This window comes from Diadema antillarum, unplaced genomic scaffold (assembly GCF_040938485.1).
Source record: "Diadema antillarum isolate AM-2024a unplaced genomic scaffold, OU_Dant_1.0 scf00000001, whole genome shotgun sequence".
Classification (NCBI taxonomy): domain Eukaryota; kingdom Metazoa; phylum Echinodermata; class Echinoidea; order Diadematoida; family Diadematidae; genus Diadema; species Diadema antillarum.
Window position 1 is genome coordinate 2,604,690 of NW_027270890.1, and position 21,051 is coordinate 2,625,740.

Below are 21,051 nucleotides of genomic sequence, written 5' to 3' on the forward strand. Positions count from 1 at the left end.
TACTTTGAACATTTGCCTTTCAAGTCCATGTCATGATTTTGGAATTTGATGACGTCATTATACTTTAAATTGTGATTAAAGGTAAAGACTAAAAATCGGACAAGTTTACGTGTAATGTCTATGGGAGGTGATTTTCTTTTAAAGGGTGTGTACAGTTCTGGTCGAGGTGAGGATTTAGCTTTTAACATTTTGCGAGATATTCAGAAACCACTCTATGAGATGTCAAAGAGAATGCAATTCTAAAGGGTATCAAAAGTTTATTTGACAAAAATCGGTTTTGAAATGGCTGAGATATCCAAAAACAAGGTGAAACAAAGACATCATAATAAAGTTGGGGCATGTCGCCTTTTATTATTATCACTTTTTTGGATATCTCAGCCATTTCAAAACCAATTTTCATCAAATAAATGTTGAATCCTTCTTAAAATTACATGCTCTTTCATATTTCATAAGAGATTTCTCATTATCTCACTTAGAAATGTTCAAAACATGAATCCCTTACCTCAACCAGTACTGTACAGTCCCTTGAAACCATGCATTGACTTGACAACGTTTAAGCACCTTTATCTCAGCTGATTTTGCTCCATTTCCTCTGAAACTTTAATAAAGGTTCTAAGCGTTCAATTTGATATATCTTTCTTCTTTATTATGTCAGTCACTGCTGATGGGATTACAGAATTGTTATGACATATTTCACTCAAAGCTTCAAAAGCAAAGTTTATACACTATACAAGTAATGGTGCATGAGTCCTACCATTGATTTTAGATGCAAAATTATGGTATGCCTATATGTAGGGGTGTCGTTGATTAGGAATTAATGAGACGATTAAGCACTCCTTCCACTTCTAACTGTCCCCTTTGAATGTGTGTCGATCACGTGTGATCGTCATAAATTATCATTCACGTATTAGCTTACGTTCACTACTCTTGGTTGGAGGAGACCTATACTTACAAGGTTAAAGGCGCTGTCTCTTTTGCCGGAGTTTGGACCCATGAAATTCCAAATAATTAACCTCATAGGATGAGAAGCAAGAAAAGTTTTTCTTTTGCCCTTTTTCTTTAATTGAGGTAATGCCATTTTTGTCCAAGTATAAATCACATTCTCATGTAAACAGACACACTTGCTCTATATCCCTTTGTTTTGTATCGGAGGCTTCATTGCTTTCACTGCTGGTAAATCTGACAGGTTTGTATACAGCTGTAAGAGCTCTCTGAACTGATCATATTAAATTATGATAACAAGTTTAGAGGGAATCATATTGGTTATGTAAATAAGGGTCAAAGGTCATGTTTTAAAAGGCCAATGTTAATACCAAGATGGTTATTAAAACACTTAATTGTCTGTTTAATTTGTCCGTGTCAAGGATCACTGGGTAAATGCACTGTATACGTACTCAAAAAGCCTGTAAATCAACTTAGTCACACACGCACAGAATTTCTAATTAGTTTGTGTGAAAGAAAGAAAAAAATGTGATCTGAATAATGTAGGTCCAAAAAAGCTCAACTAAATATCTCAATATAACTTCAAGGTGCTATATCACATTCTTTTCTTTGTCGATCACAGATGACCGACATCTGATGACCCCAAGCGTATCACCTAACTCGTCTTCAGTGTGACAAGTTTCATATCTTGTTTGAATTAAGAATTTATATTTTTTGTATTTTTGTATTATTTTGGACTAAATCTCAATTTTCCAGTTAACTGTGCACTTAGAAACATCTGCATCAACCCGTTGAGGACGAGTCCTGAGTATACTCGGGCGAGCGTCAATGGGAAATGCGTGTTGTAGCAAAATCAAACTGTCCTCAACGGGTTAAGCGCCTCATAAATGTATTGCATTATCATACCATTATTGTTAGAAGTGGGTCATCACATAGTTTGACTTGGTATAAAAATTTAGGGATTATGAAATTATTTATGCAAATTAAGTCATGTCCTATCACGAGACGTCCCATACATAACAAGTTAAGGACATTTCTTAATTTTTTTTAAATTCTAAAATTACTAAAGTTATTGGAATGCTACTTTGGGATATTCTAATTTATTGTTTAAAGAAGTTAGATATCATAGAAAGAGAAAAAATAAAAATATCAATATTTTTCATTAGGCAATCAAATAATGCTACAGATGGGGCATCCTTGTATATAGAGCATGTGAATATAAATAATAGCTAGCCAGGAAGGTCTTCTCAGTACCCAAATGGTCAATGATCCTGCAGAAGGTATCCCAACTTTGCAGCCGCTTTTGAGTTACAGACACTTGAGACAATACTTGACAGTTCAATTTGAAGGGGGGGGGGGGGTAAAATACACAATATAAATCAGCATTAAGTACAGACCTCTGACTTGAGGGAAATGAAACCTGAATAAACATTGCAGATTGGCAGATTGCAGCAATGAGTAGAATACAGAACACATCAGCAAATTCTGAGGAATACCGGATAATCCTTTCAAAAGTTCTACATTCTTTTAAGTTTCGATGAGAAACTATACTGTACTTCATTTATGACATCACTCGTATATTACAACGGATCCCCATTACAATAATATAAAGAAAATATAAGAAAATTCTTAAGGAAAAGTACACATTCCCTGGACTTGTTACTGACATACATGTTAAGGGTAATGTTATTCTCCCTGCTTTTTGACAGAGATACAATGTTGTAAGTAAGTGCTCTTTGATCACTTCGCTATAAAAAAGTGTACGAATTAATTATTTGTGTGTGGTAGGTCCATGGCGAGACTGCGTGGTGCAGCCACAAGAAATTTTGAAAACTGGGGTTTGTTCCTGCCACCTTGCGACATAGGTGAATATTAATTATTCATGGTTTAATGAGTCCAACCACAGTTGGTATGCTAATGATGGCTTGTCAATGCTAACAATGCAGGCAGCTCCCGCAGGCAGCTCCCGCAGGCAGGCAGTGCATGGTTGGATACGGATGAGCAAGCCTGTGACATGCATACTTTATGCATATTAGATGTGAGGTCATTGCGGGCACTATGGTCGCTGAATGGCCGCTACCTTTCCGGAAGTACGATCGACAAGAAACAAGGTTCAAAATGAGAAATTCATGTCAGGTTCCAAAAGGCCTTGTGGCTGCACCTCTTGGTCTCTCATTTACCTCATTCTCTCGCAGTAACTGTAGTCTCTTTTTCAGCCATGAGGCCTTGCCAAAAGGTTAGTTGTAACAGGACAGTACATTCCAAGAAGTGGAAGAATTATTGAAACTTCTTCCTTCAGGCAATATTGGTGGCGAATTCCATTATTAGTTTGTTTCAATGGCTGCTTTCTGAAAATTTTCACAGGCATCTAAACAAGCGCTGAAGAAATATTTTGGAAATGCCCAAATGTACTTAATATGAATTCTCTTTTCAATGACTTACAGTAGGCCCTATACTACTAAAAAGACATTGGTGAAGAAAGTGAAAGCATGTATTTAAGACATTGCTTTACATTTTAAGAGATGAATAATCATAAATGGTGCCATAAACACAACTAAATGACTTATACTCTTTTTTATACACTAATGTAGACATGGCAGTTCAATATAATTCAGTGGGAACTTTCTAAAAGGCCTTTGGCATGAGATAGGAAGTTTTGTATTTTGAGTTTGTGTTCTAGTGCTTAAAGGACAAGTCCACCTTCATATACATGTGGATTGAGTGAATGCAGCAATATTAGTAGAACACATCAGTGAAGTTTGGGGAAAATCGGACAATCCATTCAAAAGTTATGAATCTTTAAAGTATTTGTGTAGTCACTGCTGGATGAGAAGACTACTATAGTGTATGTCATATGCGTACAACCATATAAAGAAAATAAAAAGAGAATTTCACAAAACTTTACTTTTTGAATTAAGTGCACATTTCTTCGACTTGTTACTGACATATGTTAAGGGTGATATTATTCCCCCTGCCTTCTGAAAGAGAGAAGTCAAGTGTTCTTTTGTTATGCGAGAAAAGTGAGAATATGATGAATTTTCTTTATTCTTTCTTTATATCGTTGTACTCATGTGACATCACAAGCTATAGTAGTCTTCTCATCCAGCCTTGAGTAAGCAGAAACTTCAAAAATGCATAACTTTTGAACGGATTGTCCAATTTTCCTCAAACTCTCAATGATGTGCTCTACTAATATTGCTGCATTCACTCAACCCACATGTCTGTGAAGGTGAACTTGTCCTTTAAAACAGTGTAGGCGGTACCTGTAACCTTCTGCAAACATGTGTTTGTGTTTTTTACCTATGTGTACATAATTATGCTACGCATACAGTGCTCACCTGTTAATCAGGAACCTCTCTAGCAGAAACCCTGCTTAAGTGCAAGAAAACTTGATGTAACAATCTTTTTAACATGTTATTTCCACCACTTAATTGGGATAATAAACCACTTTATCGGGACAAATCCCGGCTGAAACACTTCAATTGCCAGTTATTAATGTTTAGAAATAATAAGTAAATCCTTAAGAATTATAGCAAGGACTTCATTTAACTTACAGAAGGATTATTTTCTAACCAATTTCAGATACATCACGCCAACTGTACAGTCCCTTCAGTGAGATACAGAGAGTCACATTCCCCATATGTGGCCCACACCCTCCCTAGTTTGCGCAGTGTGCTTGCGTGTGTGTGTTTGGCAGACATTGAAGAAGGAGGCACTAATATGACAAAAATGTGTTTGTCACACACGCACAATCAGGGTGTTCCTGTAATGTGCATGTTGTTAGCAATTTGCTGCTGCCTCTTTCTCTGCATAGAGTCTCAGGCATCACAATTTGATTATGTTCTGTGAACTCTCATAAAATTGTTATTTTGTGGATCACCGCTAAAGGACGTTCCTCAGTTAAAGTAATGTATTTTCTTCAAACTTTCCATACCGTAACTTTGACTCATCCGAAGCCCAAATATGTAAACAAGGCAAGTGCCAAATTGTGTCTCGCCCATTTGCGTAGAAGAAATTAATGTTAATCTAATTCCCGGAAATTCATTGACCCGCCTATGACCTTTGACCTGGTGGTGACCTTCAACTCCCCAAAGGACACTTACCATCCAAGTTTGGTCCCAAATGGACAAAGGGATAAAAAGTAAAGAGCCATAATCAAAATGCGCCGTAAAAACTTCACATAGGGCCCTAAAAGTTTGTTGACCCCTGTCTGACCTTTGAACTCGTGGTGACCTTCAACTCCCCAAGGGACATCTACCATCCAAGTTTGATCATAAACGCACCTATGGATCAAAAGTTATGACCCATAATAGAAACGTGCCATAAAAACTTAACATTGGGCTCTAAAAGTTCGTTGACCCCTGCTTGTGACCTTTGACCTTGTGGTGATCATCCACTCCCCAAGGGACATCTACCATCAAAGTTAAGTCACAAACAGACCTATGGATCAAAAGTTATGACCCATAATAGAAACGCGCCATAAAAACTTAACATTGGGCTCTAAAAGTTCATTGACCCATGCGTGTGACCATTGACCTTGTGGTGACCATCCACTCCCCAAGGGACATCTACCGTCCAAGTTTGGTCACAAAATGGAGTTACGGATCAAACGTTATGACCCATAATAGAAACGTGCCATAAAAACTTAACATTGGGCCCTAAAGTTCATTGACCCCTGCCTGTGAGCTTTGACCTTGAGGTGACCTTCATATATGGTAAAATGTGAAACTTTGTATGACCCCTCTTCGTGATTGCAATTGAAGCCCAGAGTAAAGAGTTATTGAAGTTTTTGTAGCGTTACGGACAGACGACGGACGGATGGACGAACGACGGACGGATGGACGGACGGACGACGGACGGACTGACGCCGCAGGTGATTCCTTAGTCTCCCCTCTCCGGTGGGCTCGACAATAAAACCACAGGTTCATATGCTTGTTTTTCTTCTTCGGGACTTTGAAGAATATGACAATCTGCCGTCCAGTACCAAAATGACAGCATTACAGGATCAAGACCATGATTGGCAACACAATCTGCAATGACAAACTTAAATCCCCATAATTCTTTCAAAATCCACATTATTTTCTCCAAATCTGCAAGAATTGCAGAGAAAACGACCCAAAATGAGGAAAAGGTTTTAAAGTTAGGGTTCACACTCTCATTAGTGAGCAAGCAGAGCCCTCATGCGGTAGAAATCACTGAAATCTCTCAAATCCTTGTCAGGGACGTTTTCTGTTGGGGGTGAGCTAAAGGACAAGGTTCATAAAACTTATGCTGTACATTCAAAACCCATGTCATTTCCACGAAACTTCACCAAATTGTAGAAGGCCTACTAATTCCTGAAAAACATTAAAAAGTAGGGGTTCATGTGCTCGTTTTTGTGCTAGCAGCGCCCCCATGAGACATATATCATCGTAAGACCCCAAAATCTGGTTAGGAACCTATGCAGGGATGCCCTGACAGGGTGGGTTCATGAATCTCATGCTGTACATTCAAAACCCATGTCATTTTCATGAAACTTGACCAAATTGTAGAAGAAGGCTTACTAATTGCAGAAAAACAATAAAAAGTAGGGGTTCATGTGCTCGTTTTTGTGCTAGCAGCGCCCCCATGCAACATATATCATCGTAAGACCCCAAAATCTGGTTAGGAACCTATGCAGGGATGCCCTGACAGGGTGGGTTCATGAATCTCATGCTGTACATTCAAAACCCATGTCATTTTCACGAAACTTCACCAAATTGTAGAAGAAGGCTTACTAATTCCTGAAAAAAAAAAAAAAAAAATTGGGGGTTAGTATGCTAGTTTTTGTGCTGGCAACACCCCCACATGATAGAAATCATCCCAGGACCCCCAAATCTGGTTATAAACCTATCGTGGGTGCCCTGGTTAGGTGGGGTTCATGATTGTCATACTGTACATTCAAAACTCATGTCATTTTCGTGAAACTTGATCAAATTGTAGAAAAATGGGGGCTTCGTGTGCTTGCTTTAGTGCTAGCAGCGCCTCCTTGCGACTGAAATCATCATAAGACCCCCAAATCTGGGTCAGGAACCAATGCAGGGATACCCTGATAGGATGCATGAATCTCATGCGGCTCATTCAAAACCCTATGTTTGATTTTTTCCAAAAAAACCCCCTAAAAACAAAAACTTGTAACAATTGCAGTGACAGGGTGAAAAAATATTGAAAAAGGAAGGTACATGTGCGTTTTTGTTATTATTTTCCTTGCACAGCCATAATGATATCACGTGGACGCAAGCGTGGAAAACTCCACATTGACATGCTTGTTTGTTTGTTTGTTTGTTTGTTTGCTTGCTTTGCTTGCTCTAACTATGTGCAGAAAGGATACTGGAGGAAGAAGAATAAATATAATGAAGTGAGAGTTTTGGCATTAGTCTGACGGTCCTCCAAAGGAAAAAAAAAACAAAACATAATGGCGTTGATTGTAGATTGCATTTGTTGGTTGTTGCAGTGGTTGGTAAAGTGCGTGTTGTAAACTACGGAGATGTACCTTGAGGTTCCCCCCCCCCCCCCCCGGAAAAAAATATTTTTTTCATTCTCCTTTTGTTACACTAAATTTGGTAATCAAAAATTAATATCTGAATGGTGAAAGTAATAAATACAGTCATGTTTGGTAATACTTTCGTGACCCTGTACATGTATTTTGTAACCAAAAATTACAAAATAATATTTTGTTTTAGTAATGACAAGTTTTGATTTAAACAGAGATTCTCAGATTGCTTTAGTTGTTAAACCTTAAGATGAAATGTGTGTCATATGTTTGTTGTTGTTGTTGTTTTTAACACCTAGTCTAGTAGACTAGTAGTAGTCCCCGACTAGGGCCTATAGGCCTATAGGCCCTAGGTACCTTAGCACTCGACTTGACCATATTGATGAACAGATAATGAACTGCATGTCACAAAACAATCTATGGATTGAAAATGGAAACAGCTCAGTTCCACGTCCAAGCTTCCCGATTCCGTCGATCATTGTTGTGCTACCATGACCATATCGTTGAGAATCAGAAGGGCTTTAAGTCTTCTCGAACACTATGGGTTTTGTGGTCACTTAACGCCCTTATCATTCTCAACCGACGATATATGCAGGCTCGGACCGCTGAACTTTGCGTAGTACGTACAGATTGTAACGTGTACAGTCGGCACGCGAGCCGAGCGAGGCCTCCCAACGCGGCCGCGGTGGGGAGCTGTCGGGTATCCGTACGTACAGTACTACACTCTAGCTCGATCTACTAGTACTACATTGTATAGCAGCCGCTCAGCTCAGCTAGCTCAGCTCATCACTCGTGCGTGCGCTTCTACGCTCTTTGTTACGTCACTGACAAACCTGCGCAGCTAGGATGCGCACAAACATAACTGAGGAACGTCCTTAAATGGAATAAAAACTTGTCTTCCGACCCCTCCCGATTAAGCGGTGAGGACTGTACTTGTAAGTTTACCACTACCAAATTTTGTATTGTGAATGAATTTACATTTTGTCAAACTGCTCTAGCTTTTGCCATCCTGTACATATGCTGTTTTCATATTTTTTATACTGTTTTTTATTATGAACTTGCATACCGCAATGGGGTGATCGATTTGATTAACTATTAAACTATCAAAAAGATGTTAAAACAAAAAGTTACAACACTGGGGTTAAAACACCTTCCACCATGTTTTATCTCAAAAGCATAAATTTGCACGTGGGGAAAGAGTTACAACAGTATAAGTGATTTCCAAAATACCATGTAATGTATAGGTTTGCGCCAGAAATTACATAAGTTACATAACCTAAGACAATGGTTTGTACAGGTAAAGAAAGTGCAAGATAAAACACAGATACGACAGAAGTTACAATAGAGTTAAAACGGTGTTCAGAATAATGATTTGTCACAGAAGACTTAAAATGGACTCAGAATATCAACCGTTTTTAAATGCTGTGTGGTCTTTTGTCTTGTATAGGTATTATTGACTACATACAGTAACTTACTCCTGAAGAAAGGAGTGATGAATTTTAATTATAAAATAGGCATGTTAGAGGACAATATTAAACAACAAAACAAAATGTTCTCAGAATGAATTGAGCTTCAAAATAGATATTTTGTATATACCTGGATCATTGTGAGAGTGAGGCACTACAAATATTCTAAGAGTTTCATCTCTCCACTGGTTGACATCATAGGAAATGTCAAAGCCTTGTTTCCATACTCCTCCGCTAGGGTTATCAAACCGCAGCTTGTCATACACTTCCAGCATCTGTGATGTATGAGCAAAGAATCAAACAAGTGTTAGTACTCATACTTGGCAGTAAAGAGATTAACGCTACATTTACTTTGAGCAAGTATGGAATCTCCAAAAGAAGTAACTGCCCTGTCATAATAGAGCTTTTTAAACCAGAGTTCCCAAACAACATCTGAACAATTTTTTTTTTATCCTGCTTGTTAGGCTGCTCCATGTTGAAGGTTGTCTGGATGTTGGAGAGGTAACTTAAAATGCTTCCCTAAGCTGCCGAGGGCAATTACCTTGACATTACTGTAACGTCCCAAAAACTTTTCTGTTAACCCATTCCATCAGTTATTCTCCTAGTGCATTCATGAATGCCCCCACACAAGATTCTTTTTGCAGGTCAACAACGAACGGACAGGTTGGTAATCCACCTGTGCGAAAGCAGTCAAGTGGTACAATTATTGTACATCCCCTTTCCCACGGTCAACTACATGTGCCATCAAACAATGCAAAACATTGATTGAGCACAAGGTATGAATACAGCCTGTGCTGATGGGCCCACAAATTCTTCTGTTATACATACACAAAAGATCCACCTGAATGAGGTCAGTGATATAAAAAATCTTCGATCTCAACCTCGATTAAAATGGGGAAAAAATAGATTACAACGTTTAACAGCAAAACAAGTGCACAAGTTGAATTTGAGAAAAGGCAAATAATACTGCGAAAATGCAATTTTCATACAGAATGAAAACAGATTGATGGAAGAAACTCTAATCTTTCTATTAAAGCCATTTTTCTGGGCAGCATAACACAAATTTCATAAACATGAATCTACGACACAAATACAGGCACTCCTGTTAGGGCACATTTTGGTAAATTACCAAAATGTGCAGTTACCAAAATGTGCTGTGACATGTTATGGCACATTTTGGAAAATTACCAAAATGTGCCGTAACATGTTACGGCATGTTTTGTAAATTTACCAAAATGTGAAGGACATTGATGGCACATTTTGGTAACTTTCTGTTCCTCCACAACCATCACAAAAACAAATTGTTGTGCATTTGGTTTTTGTCCCCACCGAGTATGAGTAGGGACATTACAATGCTTGACATTAACAAAAAATGAAGTTTGCACAACTACATATCTCATAGCCGTCACATGTGCCAAATTTCAAGTCAAATGCTCAAAAGCTGAGGGAGATAGCTGAATTCACAATATTATTGCATGATTTTCATTCAAAACATGCTGTTACCATGGTAACAGATCTATTTTTCACCAAAGATGTAAAATACGTACATTTTGCACATCTAGGTAATATGAATGTACATCTTACGTTCCAAATTTGAAGCCAAATGCTCAAAAACTGAGAGTTAGCTACAAGGTTATTTTATCGTATATCCAAGTTTTTGTATGATTTCCATTCAAAATTTACCATTACCATGGCAACACATTGTTCAACAATGATGAAAGATGAAGTTTGCACATCTTTGTAATATAGCAGTCACACATGCCAAATTTCAAGCAAAATGCTCGAAGACTCAGAGAGTTAACTGCATCTACAATATTTTTGTATGATTTTCAGTCAAAATATGCTGTTACCATGGCAATAAATTGTTCAACAATGATGGAATAAATTTGCACATGTATGTACTATAGCTGCCACATGTGCCAAATTTCATGCCAATTGCTCAAAGATTCAGGGAGTTCTTAAAGCTAAATCAAAAGTGTTTTTGTATGATTTTACATTCAAAATACACTTGCTGTTACCATGGCAACACATTGTTCAACAATGATGGAATAAATTTGCACATGTACATACTATAGCTGTACCATGTAGCTGAATCCATAGTATTTTTGTATGACTTTACATTCAAAATATTACCATGGCAATGCATTGTTCAACAAAGCAAAAGATAGAGTTTGCACATCTATGTACCATAGTGGTCGCATGTGCCAAATTTCAAGCTATTAAAGGGTGTGTACAGTTCTGGTCGAGGTGAAGATTTAGCTTTTAATGTTTTGTGAGATATTCAGAAACCACTCTATGAGATGTCAAAGAGCATGCAGTTCTAAGGGGTATCAAAAGTTTATTCGATGAAAATCGGTTTTGAAATGGCTGAGATATCCAAAAACAAGGTGAAACAAAGAGATACTAATAAAGTTGGGGCATGTCGCCTTTTATTATTAGCACTTTTTTGGATATCTCAGCCATTTGAAAACCAATTTTCATCAAATAAACGTTGAATCCTTCTTAAAATTACATGCTCTTTCATATTTCATAAGAGGCTTTTCATTATCTCACTTAGGAATGTTCAAAACATGAATCCCTACCTCAACCAGTACTGTACAGTCCCTTTAATGCTAAAAGACTGAAGGAGTAAGCTGAATCAAAGTATTTTTGCATGCTTTTTATAGAAAAAAATGCTGTTACCATGGCAACGCACTGTTCAACAATGACAAAAGATTAGCTTTGCACATACATAAACACATTGGTTAGCGGTCACACGTGCCAAATTTCAAGCCAAGTGCTCAAAGACTGAGGGAGTTAACTGAATGCACAGTATCTGATTTTTATTCAAATTATGCGATCATGGCAACGCATTGTTCCCCATTGTGTCTGACGGAAAATCCCAAAATATATTGCCCCGCGGTCAATTGGTTGCTATGATACAGCCTCACATAGCAACCGATGCGCGTTCCAAAAAATTGGGTAAAAGAAAATTAGGCATTTTTGATTGACTGTTATAGCATGGATTTTTATGCAACAGTGCTCATTATCTGGAAATTGAGAGAACTTAATAGTCTCTGCGAGAAAAATTTACTGTGACGCAAAATTGACTTTTCGTTAACGTGCACAAGGTAACTGAAAATGGTGTTAAATGTCAATTTTGAACATAAAGTTTCTGGATTACTGCCAAAATTTAATCATCTGTTCCTTGTGTCATGCTCAACCTTTCCTGCAAGTTTCATCCAAATCCATTCACAACTTTTCTAGTTATTTTGCACACGGACAAACAAACAAACGGTAACGAAAACATAACCTCCTCCCTTGGCGGAGTATTAAAAAAAAAAAAAAATGATGGTCTCCATTGAAAGAATGCCATGATATTCAGCAGTTCAATGTTTGCAGGGAGAGCACTGGTGTTGATAAGAACTTGGTTGACAATGTACTGAATAAGCACAGTATATTCAGTGTGATAGATTTTCTGCTTACTGGACTGTATTATCTGCTTACCATTAATAATATTGAATGGTATGATTATTTAATTGATCTTCACCCCATACTTTTGCTAAATTGTGAGACAAACTACATTTGTATAAACATAGTGCTTTGGTACATAATATCCATGTGTTCTTTTCACCATCGTTTTCGGGCACTGTTCTCACACAATGTACTGTATAGCAAGGAATGTTCGCGTGCATTTTAATTTCGCAAATTTCGTGAGCGCCAAGATTCACAAAATTAAAGTGCACGCGAAAGTTCTTGTCTACACTATGCATTGAATGCCAGTGGCAGTTCGCAAAAATTTCATACTGCAAAAAAGGCTGTCGGCTCCAATTCGCAAAAAATACATGCCGCGAATATATCATGTTTTACAGTATAACAGACTAAAGAAGAACATCACAGACCTCGCTATGGCTTTCATTAGTTGGTTCACTGTCATAATCATAAGGCCAAGTTAAAGATATGCATTACTTTCTAAAATTATTAGTTTATTGGCTCACATTGTTTTTTGCTGCCAAATCAAAAGAAGTTTAAAACTAGAAATACCGCTATGGGGACTGATACGCCTCCGCCATAATGCATTCGTTGTCTTAATAGGTCTACAGTATGTCTTGACAATGTTTGACGACAGATTAACATCAATTGGCAAGATATCAAAATGACACGTTTATCACAAATGTGTTGAATGCTCACTTTCTTTGAACTAAATTTAAAGGACAAGTTCACCTTCATAAACATGTGGGTTGAGTGAATGCAGCAATATTAGTAGAACACATCACTGAGAGTTTGAGCAAAATCGGACAATCCGTTCAAAAATTATGATTTTTTGAAGTTTCTACTCAGTCTGGCTGGATGAAAAGACTACTATAGCTTGTGATGTCACATGAGTACAACGATATAAAGAAAGAATAAAGAAAATTCAACATATTTCCATTTTTCTTGCATAACAAAAGAACACTTGACTTCTCTCTTTCACAAGGCAGGGGGAATAATATTTCTCTTAACATACGTCAGTAGCAAGTCGAAGAAATGTGCACTTTATTCAAAAAGTAAAGTTTTGTGAAATTCTCTTTTTATTTTCCTTATGTAGTTGTACGCATGTGACATCATACACTGTAGTAGTCTTCTCTTCCAGCAGTGACTGCGCAGATACTTAAAATATTCGTAACTTTTGAACGGATTGTCCAAATTTCCTCAAACTTCCACTGATGTGTTCTACTAATATTGTTGCATTCTCTCAATCCGTATGTATGGTGGACTTGTCCTTTAATTGGATGAATGGTTATATTTTCTAAAGAGAGCATGTACATGTGTATTTGGGGTTTTGAGGATTTTCACTTGACTTTTGACTCTTTGATAAGTTTTATATCAGTGCATTGAGTTATAAGGTATGGAGAAAAAGTGCAATTTCAGTACTAACAAGAGACCCGGGGGTCACGCGCTCACCTGAGTATCGCAATTTCACCTTCTATGCATTCTTGCACACTCTTACCTAAGAACGTTGGAAACTTGGGTCTGCATATGGATCCCCCCCCCCCCCCCCCCCCTCAACTCCAGGGTGGGCAGGCAGCCCTGGATCTGCAATGAACAAACTTGGAACTAAGTCATCAATGTACAAACTCATGGTATTAACTATGCTTAATAATTTCTGGTTCTAGAGTAGAAGATTTTAAATATTCCTTAATTTGGGGGGAGGGGGTGGGCCCCCTAGGGGCCCCTGAAGAGGGACGTGGTGCCCATTTGAAGGAATTGAGATTCTATCCCCCTAGGGATGCTACCTGCTAAGTTTGGTCAAAATTCATCATGAGGTTTTCAAGAAGATGAACATATGTACAATTCAGGCCCCATTACAAAGTTCGTGTAGGACTTCTCTCCATCCCCTCTCCTGGGTCCCAAGGTGGGGGGGGGGGGGGGGGAGGGTACCCTTGATTCCGCCAATCCCATGAACAAACTTGAAACTACAGTTATCAATGTACTAACTCATAGTATTATCTAAGCCCTATCACTTCTGGTTCTAGAAGATTTTTAAAGATTCCTTAATTTTAGGGGATTTGGTCCCCCTGGGGGCCCCCAGGTAGGCCATGGTGCCCATTTCAACAAATTGAGATCCTATCCCCCTAGGGATGCTACCTACCAAGTTCGGTGAAAATCAGACATGGGGATATCAAAGTGAAGATGAAAATGTACAATTTAGGCCCCGTTAGGACCCCTCCCCACCCCCCTCCCCTGGGTCCCAAGGGGGCACCCCTGATTCCCCCATGAACAAACTTGAAACTACAGTCATCAATGTACTAACTCATAGTATTAACTACTTAGCTCTATCACTTCTGGTTCTACAGAAGAAGATTTTTAAAAATTCCTTAATTTTAGGGTGTTTGAGCCCCCCTGGGGCCCCCAGGTGGGCCATGGTGCCCATTTGAACAAATTGAGATCCTATCCCCCTGGGGATGCTACCTGCCAAGTTCGGTGAAAATCGGTCCTGGGGTTGTCAAGAAGAAGATGAAAATGTAAAAAGTTTACGCACGACGGATGACGGATGACGCACGACGGACGCCGGATGAAGAGCGATCGCAATAGCTCACTTGAGCCTTCGGCTCAGGTGTCAGAGCTAAAAAGTAAATTGTTAGCATTTAAATGTGGCCTTTCACACTTGATCTTTGACCCTATGACCCAAAAATTCTTAAGAGAATCACTGTCAGGCAGAACAGGCACAAGTATGTACTAACTTTCATGATGATACCTCGAGTCACTTCCGAGATATGGAAGAAAAAGTGAAATTTAGCACATTCACTTGACCTTTTATCTTTTGACCTTTGATCTTTTTGGCAATAAAAAAAGACAAAACTTCTAAGAAAATACAGTCATACACCAAGTTTCAAGAAAAATCCTGCAGGCATTGCATAAATATGAAGGAAAAGTGAAATATTGAGGAGATACCCTAATAGCTTTTGACCCCTGACCTTTGACCCATGACTCCCAATTCCTTAGATAATTACTGCCAGTCAGTACATGCCTATTTAAAGTTTCATGAAGATACCCATAACTATTTTTTTGAGAAATGGAGTAAAAAAAAAAATCAACATTTTTACTTGACCTTTGACCTCATGACCCAAAACTCTGTCTAGAGAATCTTTATTTGGTAATATAAGTATACACTAAGTTTCAAGAAAATACCTTCAAGAATTGCATTGATATTTTGAGCATTTGACCTTTGAACTTTGACCTTGAGCATGTGCACCAAAAAGTTGATACTAGACACAACTTTGCCCACTCATACATGTACATATGCATTCCAAGTTTCAGCAGGATACAGTGTACCTTAAATGTTTTTTTTGTTTTGTTATGTTGTCCACAAAATTGACTGCGGATGGACTGACGGACGGACGGATGGAAGGACAGAAGGACTGGTGGAAGGACGAACAACCTGAAAACATAAATCTGTAATGCCTCTGGCAACACTTCGTCGCAGAGACATAAAATTTATTTTAGCTGTTTCAAGCTGTTGAACCTCGCCACTGCACAGCCTAGATAATTATATCATACTTAAAAACGACTGGAATTAAACTACCCCAATAGTGTTGTGCAGTGGTTTGGCCATTACATTTACTTGGCCTGATACAATCACAAATGCATGTCTCACCTTAATATCAGTGGTGTTACCACTAGGCATGTTTCCAAATTTGCACTCTCCTTTATCGATATGGGTCTGGCCTTCTGCAACAACAAACTGGGCGTGTTCATCGGCATCCATCTTGCCCATAGGCAGGCCCATGCCAGGGCCCTGTACTTCAATGCCCATTCCTGCTTCTGCCCCTCTCCCTCTGCCTACATGGTGTATGCCAACTTGAGCAGTGTTGAAGGGTCTCATGAGGTCATCTAGGTTGGAGGGCATTTTCCCCTTGGCAAGTGAGCGAACAGCATCCCTCAGCTGGCTTATAACTTGGTGATTCTTGGACAAATCAGTCTCCAAGGCCACCACCTTGTTCTCAAGGAGGGCAATATCTTGCTGGAAAGAGAAGATCAAAAATAAATTCACAGTATGCTTTCCTGAAGAAAAGAACAAGTTGTGATTCTATCAGTATCACAGTTTAAAGCTCTACTGACAGAGAAACACTGGTTAAAACGATGCCTGTATGGATATACCGGTTCTGTAAACTGTACTACTTTCATGTTATTGGCCATCAGAATGCTGTGCAGGCTTACTGATATTTTGTTATACTCAACTTGACTGCCAGCTCTTTTTGAGAAAATTTATAGCTATCATTTTTAGAAATATTTTGGAAAATTCTTAGGGGAAACCCAACAATTTAAAAAAGAAGAAAGTATAGTCACGCAAAACAATGGCAAATAGTGTTCCACAATCAGGCACAAGTGTCACACGGTTGATTTTGTGACAAAATGACTGGCACCCCATAGAACTTATCCTTGAGGTGAGCTACCCTCAAGGTTAAAGATCACTGTTTGAATGTACAGAAACCACTTGACATGATCATGGAAATTGCAGGTGAATTGGTAATCAAACTTTTGAGATCAGACTGTCCAGAAAAAGTGTCCAAAAATAGCGTTAGATTAAAGATTTTGACAAACACAGCATTAGGTGATATGCTGATAACATACAATGTATCACCTGATGATCAATACCCCCAACATTTAACGGAATAATCTTCACTATTTTCCAAGTCACCACTTTTACCTTCATATCAGTCTGTGAAAATGAGGAAAGTACTTGATTTTGAATACAAATTTTGTATCTGGGCCCCATTTTTTCTCCTCTCTCTTCTTTCTTTAAAACAACAACACAATACAAATTTTCTATGAATTATATGTTTTTCATCAACACACATCACATCCAAAACAGTATGTCACATCTGAAACATTTACCTTTCAAAGTTACAGGTTCTCTCCTATAAAAGACTTACCAGGTATTAAAATGGATGTCTGTCTGACTTTTGTTACAACACACATAGTTGGTCATATAGGTACATGTGCGTTTGTATATTTTCTAGTGATGTTAGGTCAGTACAGGCACATGTACGTTTGTATATTTTCTAGTGATGTTAGGTCAGTACAGGTACATGTACATGTACGTTTGTATATTTTCTAGTGATAAATATGGTCAGATTGTTTCAGATCAATGGTGTAACTGAGGGAAAAAATTTTTTGTCATCCAGACAAATTTGAAAAAGTTCAGTTTTGCACGTCATGAATTTATAATGTTGAAGACCAACAGGCTTTATGGATCAGTAAACTGTTCAATGTTGTTTTGGATGTGACTTTTTCCGTTTATGACACAGAGTGACGTAATCTTTACACAATTTTATAATGTCAAAACTCAATCAACCAAGACAAGCTTTCAAGAATCATGAAGAATACACTTTTGATAGTTGTACAGTATGTCTTAGTGAGTGACTGTGCTTTACATTGCACAGTTTGTACATGTATGCATTTCGTTATTCGTACATCTATCTTATTCATACCGACGAAACAAATATACAAGCTACAGCTGTATCTAACTTGATGAGCTCCTTCCAGTAGGCATGTCGTTTCCTCTCGAGGAATCGGGGCATTGTTGCTCAGCAATTTCAACAGCACGCAACTAAGCAGTGCACTGCAAGCACTGGCGCGCTGCGGTGTTAACACAAACAGGGATAGGAAGATATGCACTTGGTGCAGAGGACGTACAGACCCAGCGCTGTAATATCTTAGCAAACCGCAACTTTTGATAAAACTGTGTCTGGAAAGATCCAAAAAAAGTCTACCGTTTCCTATTGACGAGTAGGAACCATTGTAACCTGAATCTCAAGCTAAAATCTTCTAGTTTCAGAATCCGCCCGAAGAAAATTTATACCATACTCCAGTAAAATTTGACAAGCCTTCGATTGTACATTGAGCCCTCAAAATCGGGAAATTTAGTGAAATCTCCATAGGGAAGATGAAAACATGGATATTTAAATGCCAAAAAGTCTACCCTTTCCTCTCATAGAATAATTGCAAATTTAACATCATTGTACGCAAAACATTTTAAAGTTTCAAATTCCGCCTGAAGGTTTTCGAAAAAAGTGACTTGCTTCGCATAATTACAGTCAATTCATCAAAAAGCGCTAAGGCCAAAAAAAAAATTGTTGTATTGGCGTAACCTGCCCGACCCTAAAAAAACCCCCGACCCTGAACTTTTCAGAAAAAAAAAAGGAAATACATCGTTTTTACCGAGAGAGGGCGCGATCTAGGTTTGCGAATTATCAAAAACAACAACAGCTGGTGTCGGAAAATAGCCGCGCAGTACAGCATGTCGGCGACCGGCAAGTCCGGTTCTAAGATTTTATTTGTCTGTGGCGCTGGGTGATTTAGCCCAGGAATTTGTTCGTTCGTATTCTGACCGGTATGTCGTGACGGCTTTTAAACCGGTGATATAACAAACTTTGGATGCAACAGACCCTCTCTATCGAATGGGGTTTTGTTAAATATGAGTTTTACACGTAAAATACAGGTAGCAAAAAAAAAAAAAAAATAAAAAAAAAAATCCGCCCGCCCAACCCTATTTGAAAATCTCATGTTACGCCAATACATTTTTTTTTGGGGCCTAATTTCGATGTTCACTTCCCGTGTTAAATGAGTTTGCGCAGGGCGTGCGGAGCAGATGCGCGCAACTTTTCCATATGTTTCTATGCAAATACTGCCTGGCCTGTCGGGGACTTTGCCGGGGATTTCTGCACAAATATTGCCCCGACTGTCAGGGAATTGGCCGGGGATTTCTACTTCAATTTTGCCCGGCCTGTGAGGGACTTAGCGGGGGATTTCCGTGCAAATTTTGCCCGACCTGTCGGAGACTTGGCCGGGACTTGGCCGGGTGGTGTAACATCCTAAAATTGCAAGCGGGATGCAAGTCCCGGCCATCCCCGGGTACCCAAGGGTCGGGACTACAATTGACAAGTGCATAATTCCATTGTTATTTAGTAAAATTTATAGGGTCTATCTTGTATTATCAATGGCTAGGACCTACATGTACATAAAAATGGCCTCCAAAATCTTAATTTTTATTTAGAAAGTTGAGGAGCAACAATGAAGGCACAGACAACATATTTTCTACCATAATTTTCAGTCAATCTTAAGTTAAATTTTAAGTGAAACACCCTCCTAATCAGTCCTACAACTAACTTGTTTGTGAATTGTGCTACAGCTACGCTTGTGCAGTGCAGTGTGTAACGAGTTAGACAAAAAGATCGTCTGTCCGGAGGAGTCTTTTATTTTATTGACGTTATCGCTCTCCTCCGTAGATGTATAACGGTAAGATTTCTAGGAGGGGATCCGTGCCGTGAAGCCAGACGCAGTCTCAGCGGAACATATCCCCGACGACCAGATACACTAACATTACAGACCGATCTTTCGGTCAAAGCAGTGTGTGACTTATGACTGTGTGTGAAATCATATGAAAGGCAAGATCAGAAAATTTGTTAACGCATTTTCTCACCTCTGACATCCTAATTTGCCCTGGGAATTCCTGGGGGAAGCCCGTTTGATCCAACATCAAGTACATGGACACAATGACCACAGTGAATATCAGCAACCCCACGAACACAAGTCGCGTTGACCTCATGATTACACTTGGGACTAAGCAAAGGTAAGGCCAATTCACACACAGCGACTAGCTAGTACGTAGTAGTATTATTATTAGGTAAATTAGGTAAATTTGGAACCTGTGTAAATTTAGATACACTCAAATCTTCTACAGTTCAGTAGCTGTGGTCTTGTAGAATTAGTTGGTTTGGATCTCTTTTCTGAGATCCAAATCTAAATCAACAGCGGTGATAACGATGTCACTAGTCTCGGCATAGAATTCCGAAAACTGTTCCCAAGTGTGTTTGTGTGGCGGCGTGGTGGTATACGTACTGGTGCATGGGGGCACGTCGCAGCGATACACGTACACGTACGTGTAGTACAGTGAAAAATTATCAACACGGCCGCTGAAGAAACGGAAGTGGCTGCCGCCCGCTAGCGTTGAGCGGGTAAAAGAAACAATAGGGCATTTACAGAAGAGGAAGTTTTGAAACTCATTACTAGTCTGCGGAATGATAAGGCTTGTGGAATTTTAGTTTGAATGAATATTTGAAAAATTGTCCAAGTGAATTGGTTTCATTTATAGTTAAGATGTTTGATATCATTTTGATGTCTGGTGTAGTTCTGTCAGTATGGTGTTTCGAGATGATTAAACCTTTGTACAAGAAGAAAGGTTCGCTAGACGACCCTGACGATATAGGGGAATCACCCTTCTTAGTTGTTTAGCGAGGTTGTTTACTGCTTGTATTAATGCGAAGCTTACAGAATATTTAGATTGTTCTGGAATAATAGGTGATGAGCAAGCTGGGTTTAGGGGGAGCTACAGTACCTTGGATCATATATTTACGTTACATGGGCTGATTGATCTGTATTTACGACGGGGAAAAAGAATCTGTTGTGCCTTTATTGACTACAGAAAAGCTTTCGATTTAATTGACCGGTCCTGTTTGTGGTCAAAATTGATTTCAAGTGGTTTAAATGGAAACGTTATTCGTCTTGTTTATAACATGTATGAGACTCCCAAATCTTGCGTTAAGCTTGGGCATAGCATCTCAAACTTTTTTTATGTAATATTGGGGTGAGGCAAGGCGAAAATCTATA

General features: G+C 38.7%; 1 protein-coding gene across 1 annotated transcript in view; it reads right to left on the bottom strand.

Moving 5' to 3' along the window:
• The window catches only part of LOC139721525 (alpha-mannosidase 2x-like), a 220,830-nt gene extending 200,568 nt beyond the window's left edge, over positions 1-20,262 (bottom strand). Inside the window, exons 1-3 of the mRNA XM_071632875.1 lie at positions 19,865-20,262; positions 16,037-16,402; positions 9,050-9,194 (exon numbers count right to left, since the gene is read on the bottom strand). Coding sequence (XP_071488976.1) covers positions 9,050-9,194; positions 16,037-16,402; positions 19,865-19,990 — 637 coding nt within the window. The 5' untranslated portion in view covers positions 19,991-20,262. The remainder of the gene's footprint in view (positions 1-9,049; positions 9,195-16,036; positions 16,403-19,864) is intronic.
• Positions 20,263-21,051: the final 789 nt, after the last annotated feature.